The sequence below is a fragment of the Thamnophis elegans genome, chromosome 13, assembly GCF_009769535.1.
Source record: "Thamnophis elegans isolate rThaEle1 chromosome 13, rThaEle1.pri, whole genome shotgun sequence".
NCBI classification, from domain to species: Eukaryota; Metazoa; Chordata; class Lepidosauria; order Squamata; family Colubridae; genus Thamnophis; species Thamnophis elegans.
This window is the reverse complement of record NC_045553.1, coordinates 642,156-665,594: the sequence shown is the minus strand read 5'-3', so window position 1 is coordinate 665,594 and position 23,439 is coordinate 642,156. Positions and strand designations below refer to the sequence as shown.

General features: G+C 52.3%; 1 protein-coding gene across 1 annotated transcript in view; it reads left to right on the top strand.

Annotated features, from left to right (window-relative positions):
• Nucleotides 1-221: 221 nt before the first annotated feature.
• Nucleotides 222-23,439, top strand: part of ACACB (acetyl-CoA carboxylase beta) — a 37,836-nt gene continuing 14,618 nt past the window's right edge. Inside the window, 42 exon segments of the mRNA XM_032229286.1 lie at nt 222-1,301; nt 3,041-3,650; nt 6,364-6,431; nt 6,434-6,495; nt 7,142-7,280; nt 7,379-7,488; nt 7,648-7,729; nt 8,261-8,359; nt 8,614-8,619; nt 8,760-8,863; nt 10,269-10,379; nt 10,983-11,123; nt 11,125-11,193; nt 11,606-11,776; nt 12,003-12,164; nt 12,814-12,954; nt 12,956-12,978; nt 13,283-13,432; nt 13,599-13,724; nt 14,565-14,647; nt 14,763-14,782; nt 14,784-14,834; nt 14,836-14,908; nt 15,173-15,219; nt 15,221-15,325; nt 15,965-16,010; nt 16,013-16,098; nt 16,415-16,561; nt 17,647-17,697; nt 17,699-17,836; nt 18,010-18,101; nt 18,489-18,577; nt 18,700-18,824; nt 19,328-19,440; nt 19,541-19,655; nt 19,745-19,768; nt 19,770-19,835; nt 21,159-21,277; nt 21,480-21,503; nt 21,879-22,016; nt 22,955-23,048; nt 23,128-23,235. Of these exon segments, the coding sequence (XP_032085177.1) occupies nt 983-1,301; nt 3,041-3,650; nt 6,364-6,431; nt 6,434-6,495; nt 7,142-7,280; nt 7,379-7,488; nt 7,648-7,729; nt 8,261-8,359; nt 8,614-8,619; nt 8,760-8,863; nt 10,269-10,379; nt 10,983-11,123; nt 11,125-11,193; nt 11,606-11,776; nt 12,003-12,164; nt 12,814-12,954; nt 12,956-12,978; nt 13,283-13,432; nt 13,599-13,724; nt 14,565-14,647; nt 14,763-14,782; nt 14,784-14,834; nt 14,836-14,908; nt 15,173-15,219; nt 15,221-15,325; nt 15,965-16,010; nt 16,013-16,098; nt 16,415-16,561; nt 17,647-17,697; nt 17,699-17,836; nt 18,010-18,101; nt 18,489-18,577; nt 18,700-18,824; nt 19,328-19,440; nt 19,541-19,655; nt 19,745-19,768; nt 19,770-19,835; nt 21,159-21,277; nt 21,480-21,503; nt 21,879-22,016; nt 22,955-23,048; nt 23,128-23,235 (4,647 nt within the window). The 5' untranslated portion in view covers nt 222-982.

Below are 23,439 nucleotides of genomic sequence, written 5' to 3'. Positions count from 1 at the left end.
GTCCTTTGCATTCACTCCAGCCAGTCAGTCTTGGGGGGGGGGGGAGATGCTCTCTGCGGGGGGGGGGGCACAGTGCCAGGCCTGCCCTTGAAGGGGGGGAGGGCCTTGCAGCTGCCAGGGGGAAGAAGCCCAATGCAAGCGAGGGGCGTGTGATGGGATGGAAAGGGGGGGGAGAGTCTCTGGGCAAAGGAGCTTTCAAAGCCCTTCAGGGGGCCAGGTGTGCCCCTGGAAGCGAGGTGGGAGGGGGGCGGCTTTAGGGCCGCGTAGGATGGGCTTTGCAATACTTGCAATGAGGGTTTTTTACCCAGGGGCGCATCCGGCTTTTCCAAACGCCCTGGAGGCTCCCGGCTGTTTCCCCCCCCCCCCGCCAGCGCCCGGGCTGCGGCTGCTCCATCCCCCTGGGGGGGGGGGCGGGCTGACTGCTGTCGGCTCCGGTGCGACGCCCCTCCCGGCTCGGCCCCCGCGCTTTGCACGTCCGCGCCTGGAGCGGAGGCCCCCCGCGGAAGGTAGGGCGTTGCAGCCCGCCGCGGCAATTGCAACAAGCTTCCCCGGGCAGCATGGCCGCCCTGCTCCCCGCTGCCCTGCTTGAAACGGCTTTGATCGGGGCGGCTCAGCCTCGCCTTCCGACAAAGAGGCAGCCGGCGCCCCGGGAGCTTCGCTTCGGAAGGAAGCGGGGCCGGCAGAGCAGGTGGGCCGTGCCCGGGGAAGGAGCCGAGCCCGGGGGGTCGCAGCCGGCGGGGCTTTTACAAGATGTGGACAATAAAAGGTGCCCGCGCCTCCTGCCTTTGCGGCTGGCTTTTATAATGCAAAACGATACACAGGAAAGCAAGGGGGGTTCCCTTCAAACTCTCCCTAAGTTGTGTGTGTGTGTGTGTTTATTTATTTGCAAAAGAAAGGTAATTTTGCGCACAAGGGTACCGTCCGCTCCACATTTAATTTTGTTTCAATTTATCTTTGCCAGGAGCAAACGCATTTTCAAGAGATGCTAGAAGTTGTTGTTTACAACATTCAGTGCCATGTGTGGCATCCAGTAACCTTTGGAGGTGTTGTCCAAAAGCAGTTGCCAGGGGTTTTTTCTTTTCCTGGGGAGCGAACTTTGCCCCAGATAAAGTCAAAGTGCCCTCTTCTGCAGAGAGCAGAATGCCATGGAGCCGTGCCACCTGGCACCCGCCGCTCCAGCCTCCGGGGGCCAAGAAAGAAATTTCCATACAAACACAACATAAGGGTGTGTGATCTCCCTTTCAGGCTGGGAAGCATTGGATTCGGGCGTGCTCCGTTTCGGGTGGATTTAAGGTTGAGATGTAAGTAGCACAAAAGCCAAAATATTTAAATAAGAGGTGATGCAGACCAGCCAAGAAAGGGCTTGCTTTGAGCTGCCCCTGGAAAGGGTTTAATGTCACTATTGCGGTCATCTCAGCCAGAAGCTTTTATATCAGAGCTTGCTGGCTGTAATGAAGTTTATTTCATTTGGGAACTTTATCATTTGTTAATAAGTTTCCATTCACCAAGACTTTGCATGTGTTCTTGGCAACTGTGCATTTTTTTATTTTTTATTTTCGTTATACAGGCAGAACCACCAACCTGCTAATTTGCTCGGGACTAACGATGTTAGCATGCGAGTAATTGTCTTATGTCCATGCAAGATCCAGTCAATCTTCACATTCCTGGACTTGCAGCTGCTGAGGAGCCCAAGCTAATTTGCTTGTCAGAAAGCAATTTTAAAAAAAATAAAGTATATTAATGGACCAGAGAAAGCTGGGAAAGATTGCAGTTGTAATTAGTTAAAGCGGCTTTAGATAATTCATTAGATGCAGAACCTAGCAAATATAAGTCTCTCTCTGCTGTCTTTCCTCCAAGGAACTTCTCAATTTTGGGGTTCTGGTGTGTTTTGCAAATGGCTTTCAGGGTGTTTTTGTTTTAAAACAGGTTGGCAGAAAAGTCATTTATCTTGTTTCTTTTTTAGTTGTTACTATCATGTGGATTTCTTCCACCTCGTCTTCATAAATATCAAAGATTTGCTCGATTAGCAAAGGTTCAGGTTTTGATTTAACGGAGGTCGTAGCTGTATCCCCCTTCTGGAAAGTCGTGTTCAAGTTAGTAAGATTTGGGCTAAGCAGTGTTAAAATAAGTGTTCGAAAGAAGGAAGTTACTCCTTAAATTGGGAACCAGTTGCCAAGGAGCATTGATTTGGCTCCTGTGCTGCACACTGGCGGGAAAGTGGACCTTGACGGCCATGTGATTGAGGACTGACCCTGAGTACTTATGAATCCGGCAGCCCTGATCAAGGGCAGAGAAGGACGACTTTGTATGTCCTTTAAAAGGTGGATTGTTGGTGGTTGTTAGAACCGTTGTTGCTGGCCCCTTGGTCTTGGCTGTAGGAGAAAGGGCACTTCTCTAGATGTTGGGATTGAAGGCAAGGGTCTTCCAGAGCAGAGGGAGTGTCTTGTCTAAAGAGCCAAGGAGTTGCCTCGTCTTCATATTTGGGGTAGGACCACAGCCAACCCCGGATGCCATTTGAAGAGGATAAAAATAGCCTGCTCCTTTTATAGCTCAGGCAGGGCAGCCAGGAATTTTGGGCCTCGGGGAAAGTGGACCTTCTGGGAGGCACTGAGGTGTTTGTGTGACTCTGCGGCTGAAGAGGCAGAGGCTGCTGGTGTGGCTTCACAATTGTGGGGCAAGACCTAACTGGCCTCCATTTCTACACACAGCCTCTTTACTCAGCAGTAAAATTCCACTCTTGAGTTGCGAAAAAGTTGATGTTTGAGTCCTTAAAAGCTTGTGGTGGATTGAAAAGGTTAGTCCGCTGTCGGAGCAATGGGAGGCAGGCCAGGAGGAGTAGGGGACCGCTGTTCTGCCCTTTGAGTGCGTCACACAGTCGTGCCACTTCAAAACAATCCCTCTGGCTTGAGGGAGGGGCATCTCCTCCTCCTCTGCAAAGTTGCTGCCCTTTCAGGCCCAAGGCCCTGATTCTAAGTCCCCGGACTCCCTGTGCGCACGAGTATTCCTTCCCCAACGAGTGCTGCTCTTCTCTTGTTTCTAGGGTCGCTGAATGGTTCTGCTAGCGGTCGTGGCCTTGTTGCTCGGACTGTGGATGGTTTGGACCAAGATGGCCAAAAGCCCACCGCTTGGTTTGAAAAAACAGAAGCCTGTCCAGAGCAGCTGGCCGCTCCCAAAGTCCAGCAGCTGCCTTCCAGCGGGTTCCCCCCACAGTTCCCGGTGGAGGAGACAGAAGCCGTATCCGCAGAGCCCAGCCAGGCCCCTGCGAGCCCATCGCGGCAGCCCCCTCCGTGCACCCAGATGTCCACAGACCCCTCCAGCCAACTCAAGCCGCCCATTCCCCGCCCTTCCTCGGACTGCGTGCTGTCTCCGGCCACTGATTCCGCCAGGCCTTTGAGCCGGTGTGTCCGAGGGTCCTCCACGCAGCTCTTGAAGCAAATGCACTCCCTGTCCCTTGAAGAACAGGCCACCAGCCCTGCCCAGAGGAAGCAGCAAGCCATGGCCAAGTTTGTCCTGGGCTCCTTTGAAGACAATTCTTCGGACGAGGAGCTGGTGGCCGGAGGAGCCCTTCCAAGGGGCAGGAGGAGACGGAGCAGCCTGGGCCATCCTGGGTCTTCCTCCTCCGTGGACTCGGAAGCAAGCCTCGTCATGAGGTAGGTTGGTTTGAGGCTTTGGGAGGAGCCGATGCAGGGAGGGTCCAGGTGGGCTGCCTCTCACTTCCAAACAGTTGGTTAAATGCGACTTATTTCAGGAGACGTTTTGGATGGGAGCCACTCTTCTGCAGTCTCCTTTTTAGTAGCTGGGATCTACTTCTAATCTTCTTTGCTTGTGCGTATTTGTGTCGTTGCCATTCAAGCTTACTTCCTATTTATAAAGAGTTGTTGACGGCTTCTACCCCAAGGGACTCCTAAGGGCCTTCACGCTGGAAACCCATCAGAATACACGTGAATTAAAAGGGAACATACATTTAACTCTGAGAGATAAATTTGTGCGATACGATTTGAGTTTGACGGGCAGAAGAGTCCCTGCCCTCTTCAGCCACCAGAAAGTCCTGATGGGATACAATATGCCAAGGAATGCGCCGGCTTCCTCTCAAGTAAATGTGCATTTGCTGCAGCTGAAAGGAGTCCTGTGCACCTTTGACTCAGGTTAAGCTGCGTTTAAATGCAGCGGGTGCCTTTAGTTATTGGCTGAATGGCCTCTTGGCTTCTTGCTCTAAAAACGCAAGTTGTTGAACTTGGACTTTTCTACTGTGCTGGAGGAGAAAAGGAGAAAGCCGCCTTCAGCCAGAGGCTAAAATGGAACCGCGTGAATAGTGTGGCTGTCTGATAAAATGCTTAAAAAAACCAACAGAGCAGCTATCTCTCTCGTGTGTCATTTCTCCTGGTTGACTCAGTAACCCGAGCAAAGCTCCGCTTTGGCTCTTGTTTTAACCTGTTTAATTTACTCCATGCATTTCAAGTATTACAAACTTCCCACATTTGGTGTATTGAAGCCAGAAAGTGTGGCTGGCAGGGCTGTATCCCTCTCTCTGCAGCCATTGTGTTCAGGTTTGCTGACGTCCCAGGCCAAATGCCTCCGACACCAACCAGAGGAAGGCTGTCTCTGCATTTCTAGCTGGATGTCGAGAGAAATCCTTGAAGCTCTTGGATTGTGCAGGCACGAAGGACTTACAGCAGCTGGTCTTGGGAGGAAAACCGGAGCAGCCTGGGATTCTGTGAAATGTTCCCAACAGTTTTTTTAAACGGCTTTTTGAAATACGGGTGCAAATCGAAATAGTGAGGAGCAAAGGGATCTTCAGGTCCCGGAAGCCATAAATCCTTGTGACGGGAGTGCAGAGAATTATCAGGCCGGTTCTTTCCACTGTGGATATATTCTGTCCCTTTCCTGCCCACCATGTCTTACTTTATGCGTTGATATCTTCCTTTTTATTTCGCTTAGAGAGTTTTGGCAGTACAATGAAGGCGTAAAATAGGAAGAAAGCAGATCAGTTCCTGGAGCCATTAAATGAGCCACAGTGCTGATAACGGAGGCTATCAGCAATCTTAAGCAGCAGAGGCTGCTTGGGATCAGGGGCCAAGGATAGCCGTTCAGTTGATAAACTAAATCAGTGATCGGGGAGACCCCGAGTCTTGTTGCTCTTTTATGGCCTGTCACACAGTCGGGAGGTTTTTCCTCCCTTGAGCACCTGGGGGTGCTGCTGGGGAGCGGCTGAGCCGCATCTGGCCCCTCGCCCAGCGGGGAAGGGGAAGCCAAGAGGAGGGGGAAGTCAGAGAATGGAGGAGGAGGAAGAAGAGGTGGCCCTCCGACTCTGCTCCCGTCTGCCTCTCTGGGGGTTCCAAAGCTGCAGGAGAGGAGAGGGAGAAGCAGCTGTCCGGGACTGGGTGCAGCTCCCTGGAGGTCAGTACCGGCCAGCGGGATTCGGACTTGCTTTGGGTCAGCTGAAGACTTCGATCTGCTGAGCAGCCCCAAGCGGGAAGGAGAAAGGGGACAGCTTGAGATAACCAAACAAACGTCCCTTTCTCAGAGCTCAGGCAGAGTCCGGCAGCAGCAGCTCCTTTGCAGAGGTGGGGCAGGCGGGGGTGGGGATGCTAGCAACAGCTGCTGGAGGCCCTTCCTTCAAGCTCCCTTGGGGGGGGCTGAGAATCGCCCCCTCCTGAAGGTGGGCAGAGAAAGCCGCTCGCGAAAGGAGGGAGTAACTGGCGCTTCCTGTGCGGGTGTTTCCAAACGCTCTTAAGCCGAGACGCCCTTTTTGTCCTTCAGCTGCCACAGACACCCACAACTGTTTGCAGAGAGTTTCTCAAAACAATTCCAGAAGCAAGTTTCTTCCGAACGAGGCCTTCGCTTTTCAGGGATTGTTTTGCTAGCGATGTTTCCAGGAATGTTCCCCCAGCTAAACTGTCCAATTTCGAAAACAAGCCCATCTTTGCAGAGTCTTCCTTCCTACCCTCTTTGTGGCTTTTGCCTGCCCTAGTCCACTTCCTCTGTTTGAAATGAGGAGCTTTTGAAGGACCGGCAGCCTAACCGAAGGTGCTCCAGAAGGAAGGCATACAGATGTGTGCGTTTTGCATTAGAAGGGTCCACCTTTGACCAAAAGTCTCTTAACTGAAAAGGAAGGTGCTTAACAAGGGGCAAGACCCCCAGAAGAGAGACGACGGGTGGTGCACAAATTAGTGAAACAATTTCACCTTCATTAAGGAACTTCTTGTACCTTCATCTGCTTTCTCTCCCCGCCCCCCCCGCCGCCCAATTGACTGCTCTTCTCCCCAGCAGTCTAAATAACAGCTTCCAAGTAATTTTGAGGTCCATCTTGCATCCTTCCAAGCTGTGGATGGAACCTATAGAAATATTTCCGCCTCCTTCCAGGCCCAGCATGTCAGGGATGTACCTGGTGAAGAAAGGGCGGGAGCAGAGGAAACTGGACCTCCACAGGGACTCACGGTGGCGTCACCTGCTGAATTTGTCACTCGTTTTGGAGGAAACTGTGTGATTGAAAAGGTACGGCTGCTGAAGAAGAAGCGATGCTCCCCTTTATCGTGATGCAGATGGAATGGCTGCCTATTAAATACATTTCTTTGATATATATATAAAGCCCAGCACATATTTAAAAAAAAACTTATATAAAGCCAGTCAGGTATTCCAGAAGTTCAGCAGAAACGTGACCCGTCAAAACCGCGCTCGACTAAACGCGCCCGATTAAACGACGTCGCTGACGTCATCAACAGGGCGACAACAGCCAGCGCGGAGAAAGAAGGGCGCTTTAAATAGCGCTTTGAAAGCAAGCCGATTCAAGTTAAGGTTAGGGTTAGGTTTAGGGGTTAATTTAGGTTTAGGGTTTACAGCGTGCTCTCTGTCTCCGCGCTGTTGTCGCCCTGTTGATGACATCAGCGACGCGGTTTAGTCGCGCGCGGTTTTGTGGGTGAACCCAGCAGAAATGCTGAAGGTTTCTATGGCTGACCTGGGAAAAGAGCCCCGGAGACCTGGCTGAAAATGAGCTGGATTGTCCAGGTCCAGGGACTGAATTCCTCTTCTGCCACCGAAACTCTGGTCCTCTTTTTGGGAAGCTCCTTTTCAACGTCCTCTTGTCTGTTGCGCTTCCTGGAGGGATGACCGCCCCCCGTGCGTGCCTTCTTCCCAACCTCAGGTCCTGATCGCCAACAATGGCATTGCGGCCGTGAAGTGCATGCGCTCCATCCGCAGGTGGGCCTACGAGATGTTCCGGAATGAGCGGGCCATCCGGTTTGTGGTGATGGTGACGCCCGAGGACCTGAAAGCCAACGCAGGTAGGCAGCCGAAGGCAGCCTTCTCGACCCCCCCCCCCCCCCCGGGGCTCCAGGGGGCTCTCTTCTCACCCTTTGGCTCAAAACCTTTCCTCTTCCAGAATACATCAAAATGGCGGACCAGTACGTGCCCGTCTCCGGAGGAACCAATAACAACAACTACGCCAATGTAGAACTGATCGTGGACATCTCAAAAAGAATTCCCGTGCAGGTAAGGGCCAAAGTTTTCTGTCCGTCTTGGGCTGCCGAGAATTCTGTAGCAGGACGTAAATATAATGAGTAGAATGGAATTTATGAAAACATAGAACAGCCAAAGGGATCCTTTTGGGAACCGGTGCAAAGGATCCCTTCAACTTAATTCTCCTTCCAGGCTGTCTGGGCTGGTTGGGGTCATGCCTCTGAAAACCCCAAACTTCCGGAGCTGCTGCAGAAACACGGGATTGCTTTCCTAGGTAGGTGTCTTTGTGTCGGCACCTTCAGCTAAGCACCAGATGGAGCAGGAAATGCTGCTCTCCGCCACCTGCAGACTCTCCTTTCCCTAAGCATCATCGCACAGCTGGAATTTATGTTGTGTTTTCCATGCAACCTCTTGAAATTTCACCCCGTGCTTTGTTCTTGCCAAGGGAAAAAATAGATCTTCTTTCCCAGAATTTGTTCTTGTTGTTCTCCTGGACCAAACGTTACCCCTTTGGAGCAGAGATCTCTGTCTTTCTAAAATCCGTAGAGGGCCCTACCCAGGCCAGCTTTCCTACTGGACCCAAGGAACCCTCCTTGAGCGACGAAGGTTAAATGCCTGGCCCGCAAAACAGGTGTGAGAGAGAGAGAGCTCCCCTTGGCTCTTTCTAATCCTGCCTATGTATAACTGAGCTTCTCTGCTTTGTCTGGGCCTCCAGCATTCCAGCCGAGCTCAGGCAGGCCCTCTCCCGAATATATATATATATATTTCCTAAATGTCAGCTGGACCTCTTTTCTCTCTTTACTAGGCCCACCCAGTGAAGCCATGTGGGCCTTGGGGGACAAAGTGGCTTCCACCATTGTGGCCCAGACCATCCACATTCCAACCTTGCCGTGGAGTGGTAGTGGTAAGAGGACTCCCCCCCCCTTTCCCCATGCCTTCCTGTCCTGTGCCCTGTTTTTAGATTAGATTAGATTTATTAAATTTCTATGCCGCCCTTTTTCCCCAAAGGGGACTCAGGGCGGCTCACAACCCAAGTCAAGGGGGAAGGGTACAAATAAGGAATAAAAAGACAGACAAAACAATACCATATCTGGGGTCTTGGCAGCTGTGATGGCCGCTTCCATCTTGGCCCCTCCAGATCCCGCAGGATAGAGAAAGGGCTGCGTGGCAGGAATCCCTTCCCTTTTCCTGCTTCTGGCTTATTCCTCGCGTTATTCCGAGGCATGGTGAAGCCTCTGCTTCAATCGTAAAGAAATGGCCGTTGCCCTTAAAGTTTTGTTGTCATCTTTTTTCTTCTAGACTAGTTGCAGAATGGATCCATGGGGAGAAGCAGCAGGGGGGGACGCTAATGGTTCCCTTGGAAACCTATCATCGGGGCTGCGTGCGGGACGTGGAAGAAGGCTTAGAGGTAACTGGGGGCACCCCAAGTGCCTTCTTATTTGTATTTGTATTTTGTATTTTATTAATATTTATAGGCCGCCCTTTTCCCCACGGGGACTCAGGGCGGCTTACATAAAATAGGGAGGGGGGGTATAAACAATAAACATAAAACAATACATAAGAGTAAAATAGTACACAACATTCATTCTTCATTCAGGTGGGGACAGATTGTGATCTTATCCCCAGGCCTGACGGGATAGCCAGGACTTGAGGGCTGTGCGGAAGGTCTGGAGGGTGGTGAGGGTACGAATCTCCACGGGGAGATCGTTCCAAAGGGTCGGAGCTACTACCGAGAAGGCTCTCCTCCGTGTGGTTGCCAGTCGACACTGACTGAGTGTCAGTGAGTTAGCGTTATTCATATTATTGGAGGGGGGGGGGAAATGATAGAGGCTGAGGCAACTACGCGGAGGAGGTTTTTTGAATTAAGCTGGGCTTCCTGTTGGATCCTTCGTTAGCTGCAAAATGAAACAGGCCAGGCAGATTTTTGTTCCTTAAAGCAGTGGTCTCCAACCTTGGCAACTTTAAGACTTGTGGACTTCAACTCCCAGAGTTCCTCAGCCAGCTTTGCTGGCTGAGGAACTCTGGGAGTTGAAGTCCACAGGTCTTAAGTGCCAAGGTTGGAGACCACTGCCTTAAGGATCATTAGCTGCCTTCATGGAAGGAGAGAATCAGTCCTGTGTAAATCTCGGCTTATGTGGAATTTTAAGCATAGGGCATTCTTTTTCTGGCTGGACACAGTACCCCAAAAGATGGCAATGTCTGGCTATTCGTGTCAGAAGCATCACAATTAAAAAAATGTATATGACACATAAATTTAAAATATAAACATACAGGATTAAATATGCGCAAGTTAATAAATGGGCAACGAAGCCTGTGCTTTCAGGATTACCCTGTTCACATGTTCCTAGAATTTGTGCAAAGTGCTTACGGGCGTCATGAAACGGTTGGCAGCTAAGCACATGACTTCGTGCCACTTCGACTTGCTAGTTTAGGCCAACTATGCCAAGCATATAATCCAGCTATTGATGGGCCTGCATGTTTCAGCAGGTGGCAATGCCTCTCTGCGTGGAATGCCAAGGTTGCATGTCCTTTGGCTTCGGGGCAGGCCTGGTCAGGCGCGTTTGAGGAAGGCTGAGTCAGTCTCTGGGCACCGCAAGGCCATATTTAAAAAAAGAAAACTGAACATTTTTAGAAAAAAAACTTTTACAAATGTTTACCTCCCACCCCGAAACACCCCCCCCCCCCCAACTTCTCAGAACAAATACAGGGTATATATTTTGAGGGGAAGCTCAGGGCTGGGGTTCCAGGGTAGGCTTTTTCACCCCTTGATTCTCCTTCCTTCCCTCCTTCCTCGTCCTTCTCTCATCTGTCAGGCATCCAAGAGGATCGGCTACCCGGTGATGATCAAGGCCTCTGAAGGGGGAGGCGGCAAAGGGATCCGAATCGTGGAAGGGGTGGACGAGTTCCCCACCCGCTTCAGACAGGTAAAGGAGGGGCAGTTCTGGGACTCTCCTGGGCCAGATGCCCCGTCATTTTAAGGGTTCCCTGCACCCCTGTAGCCTGTTTCTCCGTCATAGTGTCAGGTTTCCAGAAGATGCCCTAATTAACTTATGATAGCAGTTAGCAATAGCAGTTAGACTTATATACCGCTTCATAGGGCTTTCAGCCCTCTCTAAGCGGTTTACAGAGTCAGCATATCGCCCCCAACCAATCTGGGTCCTCATTTCACCCACCTCGGAAGGATGGAAGGCTGAGTCAACCTTGAGCCGGTGGGATTTGAACAGCCGAACTGCAGATAACAGTCAGCTGAAGTGGCCTGCAGTACTGCACCCCTAACCACTGAGCCACCTCGGCTCTTATGAGCCTCGAGACGTAGTTTATGAAAACCTCTTTTTCCCTCCTCAGCTTCCTTTGGAATCCACATTGAGAGACGATTTCAGTTGTTTGACTTGAATTAATTGAGGGTTTTTTTGTACTCTTACAACCCAGAGTGCTGTCCCAACGCGTATCCCTGGATTTTGGCCAGCTGTTGGGAAGGTCTAGGCACGCTGGCGCGTCGTTTGATTTTCTTGCCCTTCGTGCAACAGGTGCAGAGCGAGGTGCCCGGGTCCCCCATCTTCGTGATGAAGTTCTTGCAGCACGCCCGCCATCTTGAAGTCCAGGTCTTGGCTGACCAGTATGGGAACGCCATTTCCTTGTTCAGCCGGGACTGCTCCATCCAGCGGATGGCACCAGAAGATCATCGAGGAAGCCCCAGCCACGGTGGCTCCTCCGGCCGTCTTTGAGTACATGGAGAAGGTGCGCATGCGTATGTGCGGAGTCCTAGCAAGGAACAGAGGCCAACCGCAGATGTCGCTTCTTGGATGGGAGCCCCAGAGCAGTTTGGCCATTGCAGCCAGGGGGGCCTCAAGGGGAGAGAGCGGGATTTGAACCTGGGTCTTTTCAGTCTCGGTCCCTCCCTGCGGCTTTTCCAACTAAAGGGGATATTTGTAACCCAACTGTGTGTCTGTTGTGACATCCATAAAAGGAAGAGCTCTTACAGGGACCCCGTAGCAGACGGTCTGCGCAGATAGTAAATGCATTCTTTGAGATTACGTCCCCTGCTTTGCTTGGGAACACAACCACTCACTCCTCGGGAGCTGTTGTCCTTGAATAATGTCCCAAGACGTTGCGTATTTCTACCCGGCTGTGTTGTGTTTCCTCTCCACAGTGCGCTGTGCGCCTTGCCAAAACGGTGGGCTACGTCAGTGCCGGGACAGTGGAGTATCTCTATAGCGAAGGAGGGAGTTTCCACTTCCTGGAGCTGAATCCCCGCCTGCAGGTGGAACATCCTTGCACAGAAATGATTGCGGACGTCAACTTACCGGCTGCTCAGCTCCAGGTATTCCTGTCCTCAAGTCCGTTTGTCCAGTTGCGGCAGTTCTGGGGCGTCCCAGAGGGAGAGAAAGTATGATCAAGGTGTCTCCCCTGCCAGATCTTCAGAGGGAGAAGAACTTGGCTTCGTGTTGCAAATGAGCCCTGCGATTTCTTTGTGAGCCCCTTCAGAAGAAGCGCTGAGACGTCCAATGAATTCTTCCCTTTCCCTTTCTGTCTTTCCCTCCTTTCAGATTGCCATGGGTGTCCCGTTGCACAGAATGAAGGACATCCGAGCTCTCTACGGAGAATCCCCGTGGGGAGACCACCCCATCACTTTCGAGGGCCCCAGCAATGCTCCCGTCCCCAGGGGCCACGTCATAGCGGCACGAATCACCAGTGAAAATCCCGATGAGGTCAGTCAAGAGTCCCAACACTTGCCGTGTCTTCCTTTTAAGGAGTGCGAATGCCCAGAATGGTTGGGTGGGCTCTAGCTTGCCCTGCAAGACGATAGAATCCTTTTTATAAAAGGGTGGCAAACATCTCTAAAACAGATATTGAACAAACCTCCGGTTCTTATTTGTTTAAAAGTGTTTGTTCTGTGCCTGTTCTCCTGATTCGACTGATAACTAAAAATAATGAGCCTGGCTGAGAGTTTTAGTGCAAATATCTGATAACAGGCAAAGGGACGCAACGAAAAAAAAAACCCTGTTTATTTTCCAGTCAAGGCGGATTGAGATTTAAATAATTGCTTCCAGTTGCATCATCAAACTATTTGACAATCGCAGCTGACCCCTGAAAGGGAAGGGGGGAAATTCTGGTGCCTCATGGGCTTAAACGCTCACGAAGGAGACAATGTCTTAGCACCAGACCTAGTGGGCCAGGAGAGGACTTCCTACCTGCTCAGGTGCCGCCTCCCTGGTGGCTCTGGATCAGTGCCCAGGGCTGCCTGCGTGGCCCTTCAGGGTTCCAATGTGGCCTCGATTCTGCCAAAGGTGAGCAAGTCTGCCTTTCCTGCCCCCCCTCCTCCCCCCACCTTTACCTGTCCTTTTGCTGCACCTGCAGGGTTTCAAGCCCAGCTCTGGCACCGTGCAGGAGCTGAATTTCCGCAGCAATAAGAAACGTCTGGGATACTTCAGCGTTGCGGCCGAGGGCGGCTTGCACGAATTTGCCGATTCCCAGTTTGGACACTGTTTCTCCTGGGGAGGAGAACCGCGAGGAGGCCATCTCGTCAGTATTGCCTTCCCTCGGGCTTTCACGGGCGATGGAACCCTTGTGGGGGGCGGGGAGCTTCCCCAGAGGCCCTTGAGACTCTCCATTGTCCACCCCCATCCCTTGGTTCCACCTCCTGCTTTGCTAAGAAGAGCCAGTCGTGCTGGGAAGATCACACATCCCAAAGGAACCTAATCCTGTCAGCCCCCCCCCCCCCCGCCCTCCCTTTGCTGGGGCGTCATTTGCACAGACCCCCCCTCCCCTGGGATTGAGAGAAGCAGAGCAGGTTGCGACTTGATGCATCTGGCTTGTCGGCTTTCAGAAATTTGGTGGTCGCCTTAAAGGAGCTGTCCATCCGCGGGGACTTCCGGACGACGGTCGACTACCTGATTAAGTTGTTAGAGACCGAGAGTTTCCAGACGAACGAGACGGACACCAGCTGGCTGGATCACCTGATCGCTGAAAAGTCCAGGTAGCCGAGAATGCGGCAGATTTTCAGGAACGGATGCTTGCGTCTCTCGAATATTCTTTTCCAAGCTGAGAGGCCCGAGTCCATATTTCCTGTTTTATTTGGATTTACTCTCATGCTTTGCCTTGAAAGACTCATCCTCCATCTGTGGAGGTTTCCCAAACTGAAGCCAATTCTTCCTCCGTCGGCAGGCAGAGAAACCAGACACGATGTTGGCCGTGGTCTGTGGCGCCCTTAACGTGGCAGATGCCTCCTTCAGGACCTGCATGGATGACTTCCTGCATCTGCTGGAGAGGTAAAGGGTCGTCCTGGCATCCCAGCCCCTGGCCGTCTCATGCAGTGATCACACCATCAGCAGGTCTCTGTGGGGCGGCCCCACAGGGCTCAGTGCTTTGAAATGCCTTCATTTCAGAGTTTCAGCAGTGAAGATGTGCTGTGATGAGCTGTGGAAGATGGTCTTCCTAATACCTAATGCCTGGGGTTATGTTTGTAAGGCACTCCGGGAGTCTCTCGGGAAGAGTTCGAGGGGACGAATGTGAACATATTTGGGAATATTTTTTCTGACCCTCAACAGACGGTTCCACCACAAATGCGCGCACAACAAAAGCGCGCCTGACTAAACCGCGGTGTCTAAAGCGCGGTGACAAAAACCGTGCGACGAATGAGTGACGAATTAGCCCTAAAGCGCGCGACAAAAGCGTGCCGACAGAAGCTCGCCGACAGAAGCGCGCTGTAACGTAACCCTAAACCTAACCCTAAACCTAACCGTAAATCTTACCTTAAATTAAATCGCGCTTCTGTTGGCGCGCTTTTGACATCGCGGTTTTAGCGCTGCGGTGTTGTCGGCGCGCTTATGACGTTCGCGCTTTTGTCGGGTCACGCAACAGATAATTAACTGAAAGGGCCGGGACAGTTTTTGGTTCCGAAGTGTAAATGCCAGGGAGGGTAAACAAAGCAACCCAAATGGAATATTATAATTCTATAAACGGAATGACAAATGTACAAGAACCACGAATGTAAAAAAAGAATAATAACTATGTGAATGTATACCTTTAATCATACATAGAGAACAAAAATAAACATTTATATAACAAAAAGAAGAAGAAGAAGTGTAAATGCCTGGCTGCTTTTTCAGGGGCCAAGTCCTGCCAGCAGCCTCTCTCCTGAATATTGTCGATGTGGAACTATTTACGAAGACACCAAATATGTGCTTAAGGTGTGTGTGGCCCCGATTTCTACAAATGGGCTGAAAGGGGAAAATTCCTTCTGGATGGAAGAGGGAGGGAGCATTTACGGAAGCAAAAACTCCTGGTTTCTGCTGCCCTTGACACAGGTCGCCGTCAGTCCCTGACCCACCTACGTCCTCCTAATGAACGGCAGCCACATTGAGATCGATGTGCACCGGCCTGAACGACGGGGGGCTCCTCCTCTCTTACAACGGCAACAGTTACACCACCTACATGAAAGAAGAAACCGACCGGTGGGTGGCGGAAGGGCTGCCAGACACACACCAAAGTTCACACCCCAGGCCTCACAAGGACCCTTCTCCCATTGCACAACCGCTCCTTGGTCTCTGTGCTGCTTACTTGGCTGAGAAGCTCCTCTTGATGGAACACGGGGGGGCCTTGGAAGGAGCCGGTTGATGAGCTCGGCTGAAAAAAAAGCAGAATCCGAGGCTCTCCCTTCTTCTTCGGAGATTTTCATTTTCTTTCGTTTGCTTCTTTGCCTTCTGACAACCTCCATGGTACCGCATCACAATCGGCAACAAGAGCTGTGACTTTGAGAAAGAGAAAGGACCCATCCTTGCTTCGGGCCCCCTCTGCGGGAAAGCTGCTGCACTACACGGTGGAGGACGGGGCCCGCATCTATGGGGGCCACAGCTATGCAGAAATGGAGGTAACCCTCGCGCCACCGGGGGGTGTCTGGGTTTTTCCACCGAGGAAAGTGGCTGTTTCTCCCTAATGATTCTCTAACATTAATGTGCGTATTTGGGGAGCAGGCTGGCAGTCAAGAGGCAAGCGGGCTCAGCCTTTCCCATCCTTTGGGCCATCATGCGGAGAGCATAACTTTGGTCCCCTGGCCAGATGCTCAAGGCATAATTGATCATGTTAGATAGATTAGATTAGATAAGTTATTTATAGGCCGCCCTTTTCCCTGAGGGGACTCAGGGTGGCTTACAACTTATGGGGAAGGGACTACACACAATGACGTGTAAAGACAATACATAATTAAAATAGAAACACACTTCATCATTCGGGTGGGGGCGGATATAATCTTTAACCCCAGGCCTGACGGGATAGCCAGGTCTTAAGGGCTGAGCGGAAGGTCTGGAGGGTGGTGAGGGTACGAATCTCCACGGGGAGATCGTTCCAAAGGGTCGGAGCTACTACTGAAAAGGCTCTCCTCCGTGTGGTTGCCAGTCGACACTGACTGGCAGATGGAACTCGGAGGAGGCCTAATCTATGCGATCTAATAGGTCGTGTTGGGATCATTGGGAAACCATCCAGATGTGCAGGCCCACTGCTCTCTCAACAGGTGATGAAGATGGTGATATCCCTGACAGTGGAAGAGTCGGGCATCATCGCTACGTGAGACGGCCGGGCACGTTGTTGGAGGCAGGATGCGTGGTAGCTCAGCTTGAGCTGGACGACCCCACCAAAGTTCACCTGGTGAGTAACGGAGCAGCTGGAAGCCATTTGGGGGAGGGGCAGCGAAACCCCACCCGGGAGCCATTAAGGAGGCCGCCTAGTGCATCTTTCCAGGGCTTCTCTTTCCCCCCCAGAAGTGACGGGGCGCCGGGAGGGCGGGGGTGGTGGTGTCTTTCTCTGCAGGTTCAAATGCTTCCAGGGAGGAACAGCCTCGTGCTAGAGTTCCTTTGAAGTCATTCCGGGTCACAGGAAGCCCCCAGATGGTGGATTTTCTGATTATAACATTCTGTTTATTTTCTATGCTCTGCCCCTCTGCCCGCCCCCATGCTGCCCCCAGGCCCAGTTGCACACGGGGGGGCTCTCCCCTCAGCCAGCCCTGCCCATCCTTGGCGAGAGGCTGCACCAGGTCTTCCACAACGTGCTGGAGAACCTGCAGAATGTCATGAACGGCTACTGCCTGCCAGAGCCTTATTTCTCTGCCAAGGTAAAGAATGTTTTCACCTTTGCCTCTTAAAAATCAAGCCTGGGGGAAAAAAAGCTGGCTTGCAGACATCCTGGCTTGTTGGGAATATGTTCCTGAATTGCAAGGAAGCCCTTGGGAGATCTTGCTTTGAAGAAGGGCAAAGGGGGGGAGGAAGGCAGTGGAAGATGGCAGGGGGAGCTGCTCCCTAAACGGATGTGTGCAGGTTGCAGCAGGAGAGACTGAAGGAAAAGACCAGCTCACTTCTCTCCATCAGCCAAAAAAGAAGCTGATTTTGTGGGGATAATCTTGTTTTCCTCCTTTCGGACGGTCCCCATGCTGATCCCCCACAAATCTCCGCAGCCAAAGGGAGGCCTCTGCGGTTTGGCACCAGCGGAGGGCCGGACTCCCTTGCTTACATCTTCTGTGATTCACTCTCATGAATCCTGGAACCTGGAATGATGTACATTGTTAAGTTCTAATAATGATGGGAAGCTGAGCTCAATGTAGAGAGTTTATTGATTTTTCCTCTTTTTTTTTTGTTTTTTTTATTCCTTTCTTTTTTCCTTTCTCTTTTATCTTTTAATTTTAACCTATTTGGTTTTTAATATACTCTAGACTGTGTTGATAAAAAGCTTATGCCGGGTATGGGATCTGGGAAGTCGGAAGGGGGCTAGGGAGGGGGGTTTACTGGGGGGAGGGGGGAAACATAGTTTCAATTTCCAAAACAATAAGAACGCACTTGTATACTGTTGCTCCTTTTCCTTTTTTTTTTCTTTTCTTTCAATTTTAGTATAAAATACAAATTGAATAGATTAATGAATAGTAGAAATACACCGAAGCGAGGAGTAGAGGGAAAGAAGAGGGAGGAGTAGAGAGGAGTGAGAGGGGAATGTAAGGAGGGTGAGATGGAGGGAAGGGGAGAAAGAAAGTTGGAGGGGGAGAAGAAGAAAGGGTGTATGGAGGATTGAAGTGTTATGTTGGTTTTCTATGGTGGAATACTGTTTTCTTAATTGCACAGTATATAAGTGATTGTACAAAATGAGAATGAAAACGAAATAAAACAGTCTTCATGATGAATCCTGGAATCTTCTTTCCCCTCACCTCAGATCAAAGAATGGGTGGATAAGCTGATGAGGACCCTCCGGGATCCTTCCCTTCCCCTTGCTGGAGCTGCAGGAGATCATGACCAGCCCGCTGGGCCGGATTCCAACCTCCGTGGAGAAGTCCATCCGGAAAGTGATGGCCCAGTACGCCAGCAACGTTCACCTCCGTGCTCTGCAGTTCCCCAGCCAGCAGGTGAGGGAGGGCAGCGGCCAAGGAGCCGCCGACAGGGCGGGAGTGAGCAGGAGGTGGATGACGTCGACTGGCTGGGGAATTCTGGGGACATGAAGTCCACCTACCTTAAAGTTGCTCAGGCTGAGAAACACGGCTCTAAAGGATCGTTCCCTCTTTCTCTTCCAGATTGCCAGCATTTGGACAGCCACGCAGCCACCCTGCAACGCAAAGATGACCGGGAAGTCTTCTTCATGAACACCCAGAGTATCGTGCAGTTGGTTCAGAGGTGGGTTTGTGTGTCTTTGGGGACAATCACACCAACACACTCCCTGCCTGGACATCTGGTCTGCCCTGAGCTGTAGGGGGGCTGTTTTGTTGCACCAGCCAAGCTGATTCTTCTGCCTGCAGCCTGGCCTGGTCTGCCCTTGAGCATTTTTAGCAGCACTGAAGGTGATTTGAAAAGCGGAATGGAGTCCCCTGCATTGGGGCTCTCTTCACCAGGGCTCCTGCAGTAAGAAAGCTGAGCAGAGCTTCTGCCTTTGTCGCTAGAATCGTGGCCAGAGCGTCTTGCGTGACGACAGTGAATCATGCCTGAGCCTCTTCCCCCCCCTTTCTCCATCGTCTGCTCCCGACAAGTGACTCGTGCATCTCCTTTCTCGCCCCCCGATTCCAGGTATCGCAGTGGCATCCGAGGCCACATGAAATCGGTGGTGCTGGATCTGCTGAGGCGGTACCTGCAGGTGGAGACCAGGTTCCAGCAAGGTAAGGGGGAGGGCGAGGGGGGAGGGGGCTGCCAGGGCCTCTGGCAGAGCTTCCCCCCAGGAGGCGGCGGCAGGCTTCTCTGCCACTGGCTCCTCCTTGGGGTTCCGCTCCTTGTGCTGCAGCTCATTACGACAAGTGTGTGATCATCCTGAGGGAGCAGCACATGCCCAACATGACCCCCGTCCTGGAGTGCATCTTCTCCCACGCCCAGGTGGCCAAGAAGAACCTCCTGGTGACCTTGCTGATTGTGAGTTGAAAAGGAGGCGCTTCCCGACCTGAGCGGGAAAGGGGACCTCCGGCTTCCCTCCAGCCACACGGGGGTCACCCCTTTTCCACCCCGGGCACACAGCTGCAGGGCCCAACCCAGCTGGAAGATGGGGCCTGGGGTTCACCGACAAAAGGGCGAACGACAAAACCGCGCCCGACTAAACCGCGGTGACAAAACCGCGTGTTCTAAAGCGCTCCGACGAATGAGTGCTGAATCGCGCCGACAACAGCGCAACGACAGAAGCGCGCTGTAAAACTAAACCTAACCCTAAACCTAACCCTTAACTTAAATCGCCCTTCTGCCGACGCGCTGTTGTCGGCGCGTTGATAACGTCACGGTTTTAGCGTCACGGTTTAGTCGGGCGCGGTTTTGTCGCTCGCCCTTTTGTCGGGTCACGGGGCTGGGTGGGTGTCCCTTTGATGCCCCTTTAGACAACAGCACTGCAGCGACCCAGCTGAACGTTGGTTTCGTTTTGTTACCAGGATCAGCTTTGTGGCCGAGACCCGACCTTGACCGATGAGCTGATGGCCATCCTGAATGAGCTCACCCAGCTCAGCAAAACTGAGCACGCTAAAGTGGCCTACGGGCCAGTCAGGTCAGGCCAGGGGTTGCCAATCACCCTGGCTGATTCCCCCAGACTCGCCTGGGGAGGGGTGGGGGGGGAATCCTCTGACCCAGCCCTCCTGTGCTCCCAGGTGCTGATCGCCCTCCCACCTGCCGTCCTACGAACTGCGGCACAACCAGGTGGAGTCCATCTTCCTCTCTGCCATCGACATGTATGGGCACCAGTTCTGTCCCGAGAACCTAAAGGTGACGACTTCTTGGACTTCCAATTCCCCCGGGAATCCGAGGTCCCAACACACCCGCTGACTCACTCTGGGCTCCATCTCCTTTTACAGAAACTCATCCTTTCGGAGACCACCCATCTTCGATGTCTTGCCGACCTTCTTCTATCCCGCCAACCAGGTGGTGCGCAAGGCAGCCCTGGAGGTGAGGAGAGGATTGGGAGGCTCCGGTGACTTCATCTGACCAAGGGTGCTGGGGGGCGGGGGGGGGGGGAGAGGAGCTGTTTTGCAGAAAAGATGGCTTTTCTGAGCTACGGTGGCGCATTGGTTAGAGTGCAGAACTGCAGGCTACTTCTGCTGACTGCCAGCAGTTTGGCAGTTCGAATCCCACCAGGCTCAAGGTTGACTCAGCCTCCCCTCCTTCCGAGGTGGGTCAAATGAGGACCCAGATTGTTGGGGTTTGCAAGAGGCTGACTCTGTAAACCACTCAGAGAGGGCTGGAAAGCATTGTGAAGCAGTATATAAGTCTAAGTGTTATTGATATTCCTTCCTTCCTTCCTTCCTCTTTCTTTCTTTCTTTCTTTCTTTCTTTCTCCTGACTCAGCCTTCCCTCCTTCCGAGGTGGGTCAAATGTGGACCCAGATTGTTGGGGGCAAGAGGCTGACTCTGTAAACCACTCAGAGAGGGCTGGAAAGGATTGTGAAGCGGTATATAAGTCTAAGTGTTATTGATATTCCTTCCTTCCCTTCCTTCCTTCCTTCCTCTTTCTTTCTTTCTTTCTTTCTTTCTTTCTTTCTTTCTTTCTTTCTCCTGACTCAGCCTTCCCTCCTTCTGAGGTGGGTCAAATGAGGACCCAGATTGTTGGGGGGCAAGAGGCTGACTCTGTAAACCACTCAGAGAGGGCTGGAAAGGATTGTGAAGCAGTATATGTCTAAGTGTTATTGATATTCCTTCCTTCCCTCCTTCCTTCCTTCCTTCCTCTTTCTTTCTTTCTTTCTTTCTTTCTTTCTTTCTTTCTTTCTTTCTTTCTTTCTTTCTTTCTTTCTTTCTTTCTCCTGACTCAGCCTTCCCTCCTTCTGAGGTGGGTCAAATGAGGACCCAGATTGTTGGGGTTTGCAAGAGGCTGACTCTGTAAACCACTCAGAGAGGGCTGGAAAGGATTGTGAAGCAGTATATAAGTCTAAGTGTTATTGATATTCCTTCCTTCCCTCCTTCCTTCCTTCCTTCCTTCCTTCTTCTTTCTTTCTTTCTTTCTTTCTTTCTTTCTTTCTCCTGACTCAGCCTTCCCTCCTTCTGAGGTGGGTCAAATGAGGACCCAGATTGTTGGTGGGCAAGAGGCTGACTCTGTAAACCACTCAGAGAGGGCTGGAAAAGCAGTAAGAAAGCAGTATATAAGTCCAAGTGCTTTTGCTATTTATTTTGCCATGAGTTCAGAGAGCTGTGATAATTTCTGTGCTGGGAGAAAATCATGAAATGGTTCTTTGGGCACAAACTCTCCAGTCCTCCTGCTTCCTTTTTGCCTTCCCAGGTATATGTGAGGAGGGCCTACATCGCCTACGAACTGAACAGCCTGCAGCACCGCCAGCTGCTGGACGGCACCTGTGTGGTTGAGTTCCAGTTCATGCTGCCTTCCTCACACCCAAACAGGTGGGGCAAACGTCCCCGAGCCTTTGTGGGGTGGGCGAGGGGCTGGGGGAGGCTGAGAACTAGTGGGAGAGGGTCTCCCCGGGGAAGGTTTCAGGATCACCCACTGGTCTCTGGCTTGCAAGCCTGAGGGGGGGCTGGGGAAGGCCGAGGGCTCCCGGTGGGTCTGAGCAAGGGGGCTATTCGTGTCCCTGTCTCTTTGCAGAGGAAGCAGCCTCACCCTGAGCAGGTAGCCTGGAGTTCTTTTGGCTCTGCAGCATGATAGCGGTTACACCAAAGCTCCGCTCCCCCATAACGGCCTCCTCAGCTTTTCTCTTAACTGCCCCTCCCCAAGCCCTTTGGATTGGCTACTAACGTCCTGTCTTGTGGGGCACGTGGGGGGCAAAGCTCCATGCTGGAGCCATGTGACAAGTGGGTGAGGGAGAGAAGGCCAAGAGGAAAAGGCCTTCAGGCTCCTATCAGCTCCAGCTGGGTGGCTGCAATGGGCCAAGCTGCCCTCGGAAGCGGCAGGGGCTCAGTTCTACGCCCACCAACTGGTGGCAACAGCCGGTGCTCCATCTGATGTTTCCCCTCTTCCCTGTGTCTCCCCCCCACACACACACAGGATGTCCGTGCCAATCAGCATCTCCAACCCAGACTTGGCCCGGCACAGCACGGAGCTCTTCATGGACAGCGGATTTTCCCCGCCCTGCCAGCGAATGGGAGCCATGGTGGCCTTTGACAGATTTGAAGATTTCACCCGGTAGGCAAGCGCTGCCCTGGTGGCCTTCACTGGGGTGTGTGTGTGTGGGTGTTGTCGCTGCGTCGCTGTTCCCGTTGAGCTTAAGTATTGGCCAGGGAAGCTGGGCCTTTCCCTGGAGTCCCGTGCTCTCCCTGGGGGAAGGGCGCTTCCATCTTTTCTCCCTGGCTTATCTTCCACTTTGCCTTAATCCCAGCTTCATTGTTTCTGAGGCCTCTTGACTCCTTCTGATTGATTGATTGATTGATTGATTACATTTATATGCTGCCCTTTTCCCCGAAGGGGACTCAGGGCGGCTCACAACTCAATCAGGGAAGGAGGTACAGACAGGGGGATAAAAAAGACGAGACATAACAATACAAAATTTTAAAAACACACAACAGTCATACCATTCGAGAAGGGGGGCAAAAACTCATCAGCCCCAGGCCTGTCGGAACAGCCAGGTTTTAAGGGCTTTCCGGAAGGCCTGGAGGGTGGTGAGGGTCCGAATCTCCACGGGCAGCTCGTTCCAGAGGGTCGGAGCAGCCACAGAGAAGGCCCTCCTCCGGGTGGTCGCCAATCAGAATTGGCCGGCAGATGGAATTCGGAGGAGGCCTAATCTGTGGGATCTAATCGGTCTAGTGGAGGTAATTGGCAGCAGGCGGTCTTCTCCATCTGGATGAGGGGCACTTTCACCTTGGAAGGGAGAGCTACTTGGGACTTGAGGGAGCAGAGAAGTAACATGTTTGGAAAGTGTGAGCCTGGTTTAATATGTGGCTGCAGATGCAGAGTTCCCCAGGTGGAGGCTGCAGCCTCTTCGGTTCTTGAAAGCAAGATGCCCTCACAGGATCAGTTTTGCCCCCCCCCCCCCCCCCCCCCCCAGCAGCAAGAGGTTCGGTTCCCTGGTGCCCCGTTTGTTCCCTCTTCTCACCTCCGGCCTCCCTCTCCCCTTTGTGTGCTAGGAACTTCGATGAAGTCGTTTCCTGCTTTGCTGAGCAGGAGAGCCCCCTCTTCAGCGAAGTCAGGTCCACCTTTTACGATGAAGACGACACCAAAGTGAGTGTTTCTGGGCGGGCGGCTCCTCCCTGCTGGGTTACGGCTGGGCCTAACCTCCGCGTGGGCTTGTGGCTTCCAGAACACCCGGGAGGAACCCATCCACATCTTGAACGTGGCCGTCCGGTGGGCAGATCACCAGGACGACGAGGAGCTGGTGCCGATCTTCAGGGCCTTCGCTCAGTCCAAGGTCGGTTCTCACAGAAGCCTAGATTTCCTCCCCCGGGGGGCTTGGCCTCCGGCTTATTTATCGACCTGCTGGCTTTAAAAGCTGACCTGGTGAATCATTGGCTCCACATCCAAGGAGGGTTGCCTCTCCTCAGCTCCTGTCTGAATGCAGACAAAAACCCCTTGATCTCATCGGACTCTCCTTCCTGATTTCATTCCTCTTTTG